Here is a 12,733-nt window from a genome sequence, read left to right on the forward strand (position 1 = left end):
CAGAACTATCCATCTCCTCTTTTCCAGGATCCTCACGCCACCAAGCTGCCCTGCTCCTCATTTCAAGTCCTCCCTATCTGGCAAGAAAAATAATCTCCCCGACTTTTCTCCTTCATGCTTCTCTGTCTCAAATCCTGAAACCCTAATCCCGTTAACGCGCTCTGTTCCAGGCCTCTGTCTCCATGGGGTAACCTAATCCTGCCGTAAATCTAGTCCGTGCAGAGAGAGAGACACACGCAGCTGGGGGAGGAGCGGCTGCTATTCCCACCCCCACCCTAGAAAACACAAAACCTGTCTCTGGAATGTCCCAAGAAATTGCATGATGACAAAAACAGCACTAAAAATAAATAAGGCAAGAGACTGTCCCCAGCCATAAACTGCTTTTTGGATTTAATGGTGCTTTTCTCACCTTTGCTTCACTTCTGACTTGGCAGCTGGCAGGATTCCCACACCCGCTGGAACTAATGCAGCTTAAAAAAATCCCCTAGCCGACAAGGGGAAGTTTTAAAGTGAAGAGTGTCCTGGGTATGATTTACAAGTGGAGGCAGGAGGTGGAAAACCCACCCTGGCATCCTCCAGCCCCGGCTTCCTCCCCTTTCCCTGTGTTTCTGCAGCAAATTAATTAAGCGAGTCAGCTCTCATTGATTATCAATTTAATTTTACATGTAGACCTGTTGGCTGGACTAAAACGGAAGTAAAAATAAAAGTGTAGGGAGGGGACAGGCAGGCCTTTGATGCTGCAGTGAAAGTGTGCCGCCTTGGTCGCTGCTTAGAAGATGCTTTTAATTTGTTAATGGTTTTTACATTTGTCTTCCAACTCTGCCACCCTTGTGTGTGTACTTTCATTGATCACAGCCAGCTCCTTGGATTGTGTAAATCATTGCAGATCCATATAAGTCAATGGATCTACCTGGATTTACACCAGCTCTGGATCTGGCGCGTCATGTGTGTTGAGTGGCTTGCGATGTACAAAAGGTAGGGAGACAATGTGCTGTTCTCATTGTGTAACAAAACATATCTGCTTCCTTGGAGCGCTGGGTTTCACCAGTTCTCCTGCTGGTCCTTCCTGGGCTATGAAAGTGAACTCCGGGCATGATTCAAAGCTACTGAAATCAATAGAAATCTTTCCCTGGATCTCAAGGGGCTTTGGATCAGACTTTTAGTTAAAACAAATTCGATCAACAATAGATTTCTCACCAACAGGTCAGCATCCAGCAGCTCAAAAGAAGGAAGGGGGCCAAGGTTTCCAGAAGGGATCAGGGATGGTGGGTGTCTCAATTTGGGGAGGGGGCGTTCCAGTTGAGACACCTTAAGGGGCCTGATTTTCTGAAAGTGCTGAGCACCCACCCTCTGAAAATCTGGCCCCTTAAAGGTGTTCCACGCTGGACACCCAAACCCCCCAAATGCAGGCCATGTGCGGGTCTGAGGCTGATCCCGTCAATGCCGACGATAGGAAAATTAGAGGTAACGTGTAGCAATGCAATCAGCTTCAAAAGGGGTTGAGTGTTTAGGGGACTGGCAAAAAACATCTCCTCGAGTAACGCAAAGTAAGTAACCTTGGAGCAAATAGCCAAAGTTAAGGGATCTGATCAGGGCAAGGATCTGGGACTTAGGGCAGGTCTACACTAACCCCCCAATTCGAACTAAGGTACGCAACATCAGCTACGTGAATAACGTAGCTGAAGTTCAAAGTACCTTAGTTCGAACTTACCTCAGTCCAGATGCGGCAGGCAGGCTCCCTCGTCGACTTCGCAGTACTCCTCTCGCTGAGCTGTCGACGGCGAGCACTTCCGGGTTCGACTTATCTCGTCCAGACAAGACGCGATAAGTCGAACCCAGAAGTTCGATTTGCTTGCCGCCGAACTACCGGGTAGTGTAGACCTACCCTTATTATGGAAAAAACATTAAAACTGTCAGCCCAGAGCAGAGGTACAGTAATAAAGGCGCGGGAGATGCTAGGGCCAGGTCTGCACTACAGAGACTAGAGCAGCATAGCTCTGGTGCGGTAGCTGTGCCGGCATAACCACTTAACACAGACTCCGCCCACACCAACAGAAGGGATTTTTCCATCACTGTAGGGACACCACCTCCCCAAGCAATGAGAGCGAGGTTAACCAAGCTGCCTCTACACCTGGGGGTAGGTCTCCCCCGGGTGCCATAGCTACGTCGACCTCAGTGTTAAGTGTAGACCAGGCCTCGGTCCTATAGTATATAAGAGGTGGTATTGTTACTGATTAAAGCGCTTAAAAGACATACCGCAAGTGCTGCCTCCTGTCTGCTCTGTTTAGTATTAATCTCTGCACAGTACCAAAGGGAGGATGCAGCAAAGGCAACAAAGATGCCATCTGGCTTTAAAAAACAAATTGGGGTCACTTCGGGCCTGCACATCCTTACCAGCCGCTCCTATTGATGGGAGTTGCACATAACTCATAACCAAGGTCCGGATTCAGCACAGTTCTTGCATGCGTGCCTAACTTGAAGCACATGCTGAAGTGCTTCCCTGAATCGGGTTCTGTCTGGGGAAGAAACGTGGCCCTAAGTTCTGAAGCCAAATGTAAGGGCAAGGGACTCGTCTCATTAGAAACAGGAGGAGGATTTCAGGCAACCTAAGAGATGTTTTCAGCATTACAAAAGAGACTGATAAAGTTATAAGGCCCAATACTGGAATTTATTTCATGGGTGTAAATCCAGAGTCACTCTGCTGAAGTCCATGGCACCCTATACTGAAGTAAATTCAGAATTAGGCCCATGTTTTTCATACTGCAAAGGGAGTTCAAAAATTAGGTAACATAAACCAGGAAACAAGCCAGAATGGGAGTAATCAGCAAATGGGCCAGAGTGGGGGTAATCCTCAAATGGAATAAATTATCAGGAAAGGTGCCTGAAACGAGGAGAATAAATACATCTAAAAGAGAGACGTAGATGTGTTTGGAGAAGGACGGGATTGATGCACAGGGTGAAAAAGCAAGAAACTGGGATTATATTTAAACCAAATAAAAGGTGGTTACATTAGAGCCGGATAAACATTTCCCGTTCTCCTGTCTTATGTTCTTAGGTGATTTGCTGCACATCAGCTTTTCAGGTGACATAAAGCTTGAGCCTTTGGTTTAGGGTGGAAATATATCCTCTCACTCAGAGTGTGGGCCTTCTCTCTCTCTCTCTCTGTCTCACACACACACTGAGCCTTCTCTCTCTCTCTCTCTGTCTCACACACACACTGAGCCTTCTCTCTCTCACACATACACACATACAGCCTTCTCTCTCTCTCACACACACACACAGCCTTCTCTCTCTCTCTCTCTCTCTCTCTCTCACACACACACACACACACACACACACCCTTCTCTCTCTCACACACACACACACACTCTCTCTCTCTTTCTCACACACACACACACTGAGCCTTCTCTCTCTCTCTCACACACACAGAGCCTTCTCTCTCTCACACACACACTTTCTCTCTCTCTCTCTCTCACACACACACACACACACTGAGCCTTCTCTTTCTCTCTCTCTCTCTCTCTCTCACACACACACACACACACACACACACACACACACACACATACTCACTCACTCACAACAGCCACCATTTGTCTAGCCCTCCTGCTGGAAAAAGGGTGTTTGGTGACTGCTGAGCAAGGAAAGGATGGGACGTGGGGGTCGGACAGGGATAAAATAGGATATTAAAAACCTATAAACCATGCTGTGTTGCTAAACAGTACCAGCATGATCTATAGTCTCTGGATTAGCATTTCTGTTGAAGTTCATATCTACTCCAAATCCCAATTATCAACCAGATTTGCAGACAGAGCCTTGCACAGCCCCCATCTCCTCACCACCCCATAACTAATGCCGTAACTTCCTAGAGGCAGGATCCCAGCACTTTGCATGGAGCGCAGAGTTCAGGTTGCGGCGCTGTGAACACTGACAGCAGCCGTCACGGGTTTGGTGCTGAATTACTCTCTCCCTGCTGTAACAATCTCCATGCCCCAGTGTGTTGGATTCCAGGAGAGCTGCATTAATGTGTCCTGTCTGCAGGCTTTTAAAAAAATATGTCAGTGGGAGCCTTGCTCCTGTTCAAGGCAACGGGCCAGGTTACAGCCTCACTTGCTTTTCTCCGAATCGCAGGGATCTATGGTTGAATTATTTAACTCTTGCCTCTGACAGAGGTGAGCCAGTGCCAGGCATTTTCTTTCTCCTCCCTCCTGGTTTACTCTCAGATAAACTTCATGGAAGCTCTTGTGCTTAGCAAAGCATATGCAGGGTAGGAGAGAGCATAAAGCGTAGCCAGCGTTGCAGTGTCTATGCAGTTCCTGGCTTGCAACAGATGATGCGCTAACCCTGAAAGCCTGGCATGCTCAGAAAGGAGAGCATCAGCTTCTCTCTGGAAGTAATGACTTCAGCGCCCCAGGGTGGGCAGTTGTAGGGCACAGAGAACCCGTTTAAAACTGCACTCAAGTTGGATGTTTCCTTTTTCACTTGTTCCACCCGATGGCACTGAAAACTAAGACAGACCCACGAGTATACCGTATAATGGAAGAGCGAGCCAGCGAGAAAAAACGCCACATGGTAGTTATTGATTATGGCCATCTGGTAAGACAGTAGCTTGTTTGTACCATGCTGGATCACAGACTGCCCCTGAAAGCTTTCTTTTACGTGAGTGGCACGGGTGGTCATTGATTATAAAGAGGCAGCCACAGCGTGGTCCTAAATAAAGATGCTTCGAACTTGCACACTGATGTTCTCTGTAGATCTCGGTACACGTCACAAAGATGGGAAAGGGCTATTATCTCCACTTTAGAAATGAGGAAACTCAGGCACAGAAAAGTTAAGGTCAAAATTGGCCTTTTATTTTATTTATTCAGGTTTTTAGGGCCAAACATCCACTGGTCCAGATGAAGCCAATGGGAAAGGACGCCCAACTGGGCACCCAAAATCAGAGGCCATTTTTGGCCTAAGCGACTTCCCCAAGGTCACACAATGAATCAATGGCAGCGCACCCTGCCCACTCCAGCCAGTCCAGCTCCCTGTGCACTGCTCCTCAAAGCTTCCTGCTGGTCGGGCACTATCCCATCTTAGAAAGCTTTTGCTTTGGGTGATTATTTTGCTTAGCCAAGGACATCCTGATATTTTCTCCCCATTGCAGGTATTTCAAGCTAACACCGATGTCACTGAAGTGGTCCTGAACAAGATCCACGCTCCGGTGCTGACTCGGTTTGTCCGGATCCGTCCCCAAGTCTGGCACAATGGGATTGCTCTCAGACTTGAGCTCTATGGCTGCCGCATCACAGGTTAGGAGATTTCTAGTTCTTTCCCTTCTTCCTCCCCCCTCCTGTTCCTCTTGCCTGTGTGAGCCTCTCCTATGTAAAGCAGAGCAAAGGACATTAATTCTTCAATACTCCTTCGGGACAGGTCACAGACACACCCTGCCCCTTATTCTGCCTGCCTTAGCCTCCTCAGGGGCAGTGCCGAAGTCCTGGCCTTGCAGAGGGAGGACACACCCAGACTTTTTGACAGGACATACCTTTTGTAAAGGAAGCTGTGATCATATGATCAGCAGCCAGGACTCTGCTGTGAAAGAGATGTTTTTAACAGACTCAGAAGTAGATGTGGGTGAGAAGCCAGCAATTGGAGGCAGGGGATGATTTGCACAGAGCTTCCAAAAATGAGGATGTTCTGAACGTCCGTTGAGAGGTTCCTGCAGCCTCTGAGGGCGGCAATAAAGGGAATTACAGCTGGTGTAAGTGTTTTGACATTTCAGTACCTAGCAGTTAAGTGCAGTGGGACGTTGCCCTGTTAGCATAACGCTGACACACTTCAATGTGTTATTGTATGGTTTCCCTCTCTCCCCTGCTCCTTTTCTCTCCACGCAGATTCACCGTGCTCCAACATGCTGGGGATGCTTTCCGGCCTTATCTCAGACTCCCAGATCTCTGCCTCCTCAATCAGAGGGTACGACTGGTCCCCTAGCATGGCGCGGCTGGTCAGCAGCCGCTCTGGATGGTTCCCACGAATCCCCCAAGCCCAGCCAGGGGAAGAGTGGCTGCAGGTGGACCTGGGAGTCCCTAAGAATGTGAAAGGAGTGGTTATCCAAGGGGCCCGAGGAGGAGACAGCATCACCATGGTAGAGGCTCGATCCTTCGTGAAGAAGTTTAAAGTGGCCTACAGCATGAATGGCAAGGACTGGGAGTATATACAGGACACCAAAACCATGCAACCCAAGGTAGGGCCCGTCTATCGGAATAAGACCTTTGAGGACGATAATACTGGTTTGGATAGCTCCACATCCAGCTTTGCCCCACTCACTGTCCCTGCTGGCCTGTTTTTCTTCACAGTGGGGTTGGTTAGTCCTCAGAGCAAGCACAGCATGCAAGGGCTGTGGTGGTGTGGGGATTGGGCCATCAGCCCCAGGCTTTCACGACATTATCCCCATATTATTGCACTCCATACCTGCTCTGCCTGGGGAAGGTCTGATTCCCTTCATCTCTTGCACCAGCCACTGAGAATGGAGAGCTCTTTCTGGAGCTCCCATCCAGTGCCTGGTAGGAGCAGGCAGAGCTGCTGGTACATCAGGAGGAACCTTCCCCTCCAGGAGGTGTGACCATCACCCATGCGATCCTCCCAGCTCCTACAAGTAGGAGGATGAAGGAACCCATTGGATAGTGTGTGGTTTCCCTGCAGAGAGGCTAAATACACCTTTTAAAGGAAGATGCCTTCTAGGTGTTACTTAGGATACGTCTTCACTACCCGCCGTATCGGCGGGTAGCAATCAATTTATCCGGGATCGATATATCGCGTCTCGTTAAGACGCAATATATCGATCCCCGAACGCGCTCCCCGTTGCCTCCGGAACTCCACCGGAGCGAGCGGCAGTAGCGCAGTCGACGGGGGAGCCACGGCCGTCAATCCCGCGCCGTGTGGACCCCAGGTAATTCGATCTAAGATACTTCGACTTCAGCTACACTATTCACGTAGCTGAAGTTGCGTATCTTAGATCGATTCGCCCCTACCCCCCAGTGTAGACCAGCCCTTACCCTCTGAGACAAGAAGGTGATGTAGGACACATGATGTTCTCCACCTTTTCTATACCACAAATCTCTTTTTGCCTATTGGGACAATCCTGGAACCTCCCTTTCCCATCTACGTGGGACTCCCACTGCCCCCAGATGTAGCACTTACGGGACAGGCAGGATGATTGTGATCCCCCTGCTCTAAAGAATTAAGTCATTGGATTCTAGTGAACTTCTTCGTGCATGTGTGTGTGAATGTTTCTCATCTTGAAGGCTTGAAAGCGTTGAACTTTTTGCAACACTAACAATCCCAATCCCACAAATGAGTTTTGCAGGACTAGCTGCGACAATAAACTTAAATTTGATCCCAATACACAGGCAACCGAAAGGGGAGATGTCTGCAATGCTTGTTCAGTAGCCACTGCTTAGACACGGGAAAAATGAGAATTCAAATGATCCCAGACAATAGCCTCTCTATAAAAGCCAGGGACAAAATGTGATGTCATTTATGCTGGAAGCCAGTGGAGTAACGCCAGCCTTGCACCAGCGTGTAGCTTGGATGGGAATCTGGCATGGGCGATTTAAAGTTTGGGCCGAGGCATGTGGTATGGTTTCATTAGAAACAGACTCTGTGGTTCTCTTGAGACTGAGTTGGGGACAGCATATGTTCACTCACAGAACTACAAATTGGAAATAAGACCCAGAGTAGTACAGCCAAAACTGTCTGTTTCAGGTAACACAGGACATTGCCAGATCTGCGCTGTCTAGGCTGAACCTGAGCTACCTTCTAATGCAAGAGTGTTTTAACCTCTTGTTTTCCTGCACTTCCTTCCCCATTTTCATACTTCGTCCCTGATCTGTCATACATGCATGGACTGTAGGATAGCCCCAAGTCTGGAAATCCTCCTCATGCTTCTGTAGCTTACTGCTACAGATACCTTGTTGTATCTACTGTGCTTCAAGTTCTTTTGCTTTATGACAATGGACAGTGATTTTGGACTGTGGAACAAAAGGTTCAAATGAACATGAACTAGTAATTGGTTTGCCAGAATGCTTCATGTTCCAGGTTTGTTGGTGGATAATAGACATGATGCATAGAGTAGCTTCTCTCTCTTTGCAGCTTTTTGAAGGTAACATGCATTATGACATCCCTGAAGTCCGAAGGTTTGACCCTGTTCCTGCACAGTACATCCGGGTTCACCCAGAACGGTGGTCTCCAGCAGGGATTGGGATGCGTTTGGAGGTGTTGGGCTGCGATTGGACAGGTATGAACCTTGCTTTCATTTCTATACCTGGTCAGTAGGACATGGTGCTATTTCTTGAAATAATAAAGTAGGTGGGATATAGTTATTTCTGTCTCCCTACATTCCCACAGGAGGTGGTGTTCTAATTCTGCAACCTCAGCAGAAGTGAACCTGAGCTGTGAAGCTACAATTTAGAGCATGATCCAAATCCAAACTTTTCCATACTAAAATGTGGTCAGATTTGGTGCTCCGCTTGAGACCAGATCTAGTTGCAAAGTTTGGACCCAGATTCAAGCTATCCCAAAGTTTTGCAGGATTCAGATGTGGGGTTTGGGCGCAGGCCTGTCTCTGATTCTCATTTACTATCTAAAGGGCGATCATTTCCCATTTTTAATGTTAATAATTATACTACATACGTGTTTAGAGGCCCTAACCAAGATCAAGGCCTTGTGCTAGTCATTGTACAGACATGTAGAAAGAAACAGTCTCTCTCCTGAAGATACAGGAGATACAGCAAGGTGCAGAGTGACTATACAAGGTCACAGAGCAGGTCATTGCCAGAGGCAGGAATATAGCCATGGTGACTTGATTCCCAGCCCAGTGTCCTGTCTGCTAGATCTCTGCTAAGGAATTTTTTCTCTGCCGTGGAGTACCACAGAAATCCTGATGCTGATGCATCTTGAGACAGTTCTAGAACTTGTAGGACAGAGGTGGGCAAACTACGGCCCGTAGGCCACATCCGGCCCGTGGGACTGTCTTGCCTGGCCCCTGAGCTCCCGGCCGGGGAAGTTAGCCCCTGCTCCCCGCCCTCCCGCAGCCTCACCTCGCTTCGCCGCGCCACCAGTGCTCTGGCCTGCCGCTCCTGCCGGGCAGCACAGGCGGCGGGGCTGGCTCCAGCTGGGTGGCGAGGCTGCAAGCTCCAGCTGCTCTGAACAGCATGGTAAGGGGGCAGGGCGGGGGGGGGAATGGATAAGGGGCAGGGAGTCCCCGGGGGGCAGTCAGGGGACAGGGAGCAGGGGGGGTTGGATAGGGGGTGGGGTCCCAGGGGGTGGTTAGGGGCAGGGGTCCCGGGAGGGGGCAGTCAGGGGACAAGGAGCAGGAGGGGTTGGATGGGTCAGGGGTTCTGAGGGGGGCAGTCAGGGGGCAGGAAGTGGGAGGGGGCGGATAGGTGGCGGAGGCCAGGCTGTTTGGGGAGGCACAGCCTTCCCTACCCAGCCCTCCATACAGTTTTGCAACCCAATGTGGTCCTCGGGCCAAAAAGTTTGCCCACCCCTGTTCTAGGACCAGGGAACCAAAAGTTTATCCACCTCATTTTCATAACTGGAGCAGCTGCTCTTGCCTTGAATGCAGACGTATGGCCCATGAAACCTGCAGAACAAATTCACAGAGGTCATGGGGAGTTGTGCTTGATGCTGTCCCTTTGGGCTAGAGGAATATCCCTGTGTTTTTCGGGTTTTTCTAAATAATACAATGATCTGTTTAAATCTGGATCTGGTCTCCAGATGTCAGTGATAAAGAGGTATGATTTCCATGTAAAACAACATCTGTATGAGGCATTTTCTTGTAAGAATTCCTGCTCCAAGAAGCTTAAATGACGTATAGCCCACTGCTAGCCTTTCACTGGGTTTTTACTACCCCTTTCTTCTATTATGTATACAAAATATGTTACGATCATTTACCAGCAAATTATAAAACAAACAAAAAACAGTAAGGGTGAAATCTTGCCTCCATAGAAATCAATGGCAAAAGGTCCCATTGAGTTCAGTGGGGCCAGGGTCTCACCCTAAATTATTTAACTTTAAATCAAGACAGGATATCTTTCTAAAAGATAAGTAATAGGACAAACTGAAATTCCAGGCTTGATGCGGACACCTCATGCTGAAGTTTTATGGCCTGTGATATGCAGTGGTCAAACCACATAGTCATAATGGTCCCTTCTGGCCTTAAGATCTATGACATTTTGAAAACATTGATTCGTAGCCTGCGGCAGGTTTTCAGCAGAGCAACCTCCCTTTTGGCAGGTATAAATTGCACCCTCAGTTGAATTGTGGAGGCAGATCTGAGTACTTTTGTCTTTGCCTGTTATATATTTAGTAAGGTGACCAGATGTCCCGAATTTACAGGGACAGTCCCGATATTCAGGGCTTTGTCTTATATAGGCGCCTGTTACCCCCCACTCCCTGTCCTGATTTTTCACATTTGCTGTCTGGTCACCCTAGTACTTAGACATCCACATACTCAGACGTGCTCTGGCGATTCATTTTGTGTGTACAAATTTTTTAGATGTAACCCCCAGGTCAGCATGTGTTGCGTGTCGCCCTCTGTGCCTGATCCACAGTGGATGTGAGTCTGTTACAGCATCCAGCTAGAGCCTGGCTCTTTGAGGCAAGCTGTAGAGATTCTTGCTTTTAACTAGGGAGATCCCTGCTCCAATCCCTGGTGTGTCCGTCAAGATAGCAGGCTCAGACAGCCACAGTTTATACCCAGAAAAGAGAGAACAGGCCTTAGAGTAGCTGAAGATGTACTCATTCTGGGCCAGATTTTCTCCTCTGCTCCATCACTTGTGTGCTGCTCTGGCAGTGCCAAGGGAACAGGGACTGGTGCAATCCCCGTTGAGACCTCCCCTAGCACGGAGGAGTCAACAATGGGTGTAGAGTCAGCAGAGCAAGCTTCTATGCCTCCTTCCCTCTACAGCTTTCTGCTATCCCCAGATGACAGACAGTCCCTTGGGGACCATTGCCAGCTAGTGTAGCTTAGAGCAGCCCCCAGGCTACTCTAACCCGTGCTAAGTCAGGCAGAGAATTGACTCCATGATGTATCTCCCACCTTCCCCCACAGCTCACTCTGTTGCAGCAAAGAATCCAGACCATACTCTACAGTGCAGCTGTCTCAATCCTTTCTGCTTTTTGTGTAAGTTCACCTGCATGGCTCTGTCCACAGTGAGCTTTGAACTTGTGCTAGCAACAACCTTGTTAAAAAAGGATCGTCAAGCACAGTTTTTCCAAGTAATGTCCTTGACCATCATTTCCCAACATGACTGTGTAGTCCTTTGTAGTTTGCAACTTTTAAAAGGAAAAACTGCTGGCCACAAATGCGCTTAACTTAATTTATTTACAAGAATTCATCGCTGTAACGGTAACATGGTTTGTAATTCTGGAAGTGTGGGAGCAAACCTTGTTACAATTGCTTTTTCAAGCAATCTGGGGAGCAGAGAGTACTGGGGTTTCATGTAAACTACAAAACCCAACCGGTTACAATGAGGCAATCCCTCGGTGTGACTAACGGCTTGTCTACACAAACAATTAGAGTGTGAGAAGGTGGGGTGTGAATCCACGCTGCGCTACCCTGCCTCGGTCTGGCTATCCATGTGCACTCTGCTGATCCTTGGAGCTAGTCCTATTTCAAAGAGGACTAGATCAAAGTGCTCTAACAGCTGTCAGCAGGGTGCACATGGTTAGTCTGCAGCAAGGTAGCGTGGGGTAGATTCACCCCCCCTGCTTGCTGCAACCTACTCGTTCGTGTAGCTGAGCCTTAAGACATGGCTCTGTTCAGTAGGTGAGACCCAAACATGTTACCGAGCTGTGCTTAAGTCTGGCTGTGAAGCCCAAGGCTGTAGCACTTGCTTGGGAACAAGGTCAGGAGCGTGGTTAAAACACAACGAGTGAAAATGTTTTCAAATAGGGTTACACATTGTAGAGTGGACCCTGCCCAACTGCCACTGTTTCTATCAATATCTAGTGACTTTATCCGATTCAAACAGGTAACTAATAGCAACTAGGGTCAAAAATGGGTTGTTGGCAGGTAGCTAAAAAAAAGCTGAAGTGACCGGTCAGCAACTGGCTCATATCAAAGACGTGCTAACATTTTTCCTCTGAAGACTGGAGATTGATGAACATGAGCTTGTGATTGCTCTTCTCTCCTTTGAAGTTCCACACATCTGGTTTCAGTTGCCCAACAACTCTGCACCATGATCAGCAGGTACCTCTCGCCGCACGGACACTGCCCGGTGGAAGAGAGACCTTCTCCTTCTCACTACATTTCACACCCCACGTTGGCCCCACGATTTTCATTATCTCGTCTCACCATCTTGTCATGCTCCACCATAGTCACTGATTCTCAGGGTACACAGTGCTGGGCAGTGGAACGATACCAATTGACAACAGCCGAGCATCTGGACTGCATATAGTACTTTGCCTTTCAAGGTCCTTTCCCATTGTCACATTCCTACTATAAATCTCAAAGCCCAAGAACAGCAACAACAAAAACACATACCAAGTGGAAGTAACTTGCAGCTTTTGACGTGTTGCCTTCAGCTGATGGTTTTTTGTTTTTTTTTTTTAATGACCGTTTTTGTGCCTTGCTGCTTGCAATTTGCTTCTCGGTAACATTTTGCAGTTTTACGGGGTAGTAACAAATTTGGACTTAAATATTAGGAGGCTTTGAGGTTGTTCAGTATTTTACCGTGAATAAAAGGCA

The 12,733-nt window shown here is 48.3% G+C and overlaps 1 protein-coding gene across 6 annotated transcripts in view; it reads left to right on the top strand.

Moving 5' to 3' along the window:
* NRP2 (neuropilin 2) overlaps window positions 1-12,733 on the top strand; it is a 122,335-nt gene that overhangs the window by 57,487 nt on the left and 52,115 nt on the right. For all 6 annotated transcript variants that reach the window (XM_034786307.1, XM_034786308.1, XM_034786310.1 and 3 more), the window contains exons 8-10: window positions 5,150-5,294; window positions 5,877-6,226; window positions 8,134-8,278. In XM_034786307.1, coding sequence (XP_034642198.1) covers window positions 5,150-5,294; window positions 5,877-6,226; window positions 8,134-8,278 — 640 coding nt within the window. The remainder of the gene's footprint in view (window positions 1-5,149; window positions 5,295-5,876; window positions 6,227-8,133; window positions 8,279-12,733) is intronic.

This window comes from Trachemys scripta, chromosome 11 (assembly GCF_013100865.1).
Source record: "Trachemys scripta elegans isolate TJP31775 chromosome 11, CAS_Tse_1.0, whole genome shotgun sequence".
Classification (NCBI taxonomy): domain Eukaryota; kingdom Metazoa; phylum Chordata; order Testudines; family Emydidae; genus Trachemys; species Trachemys scripta.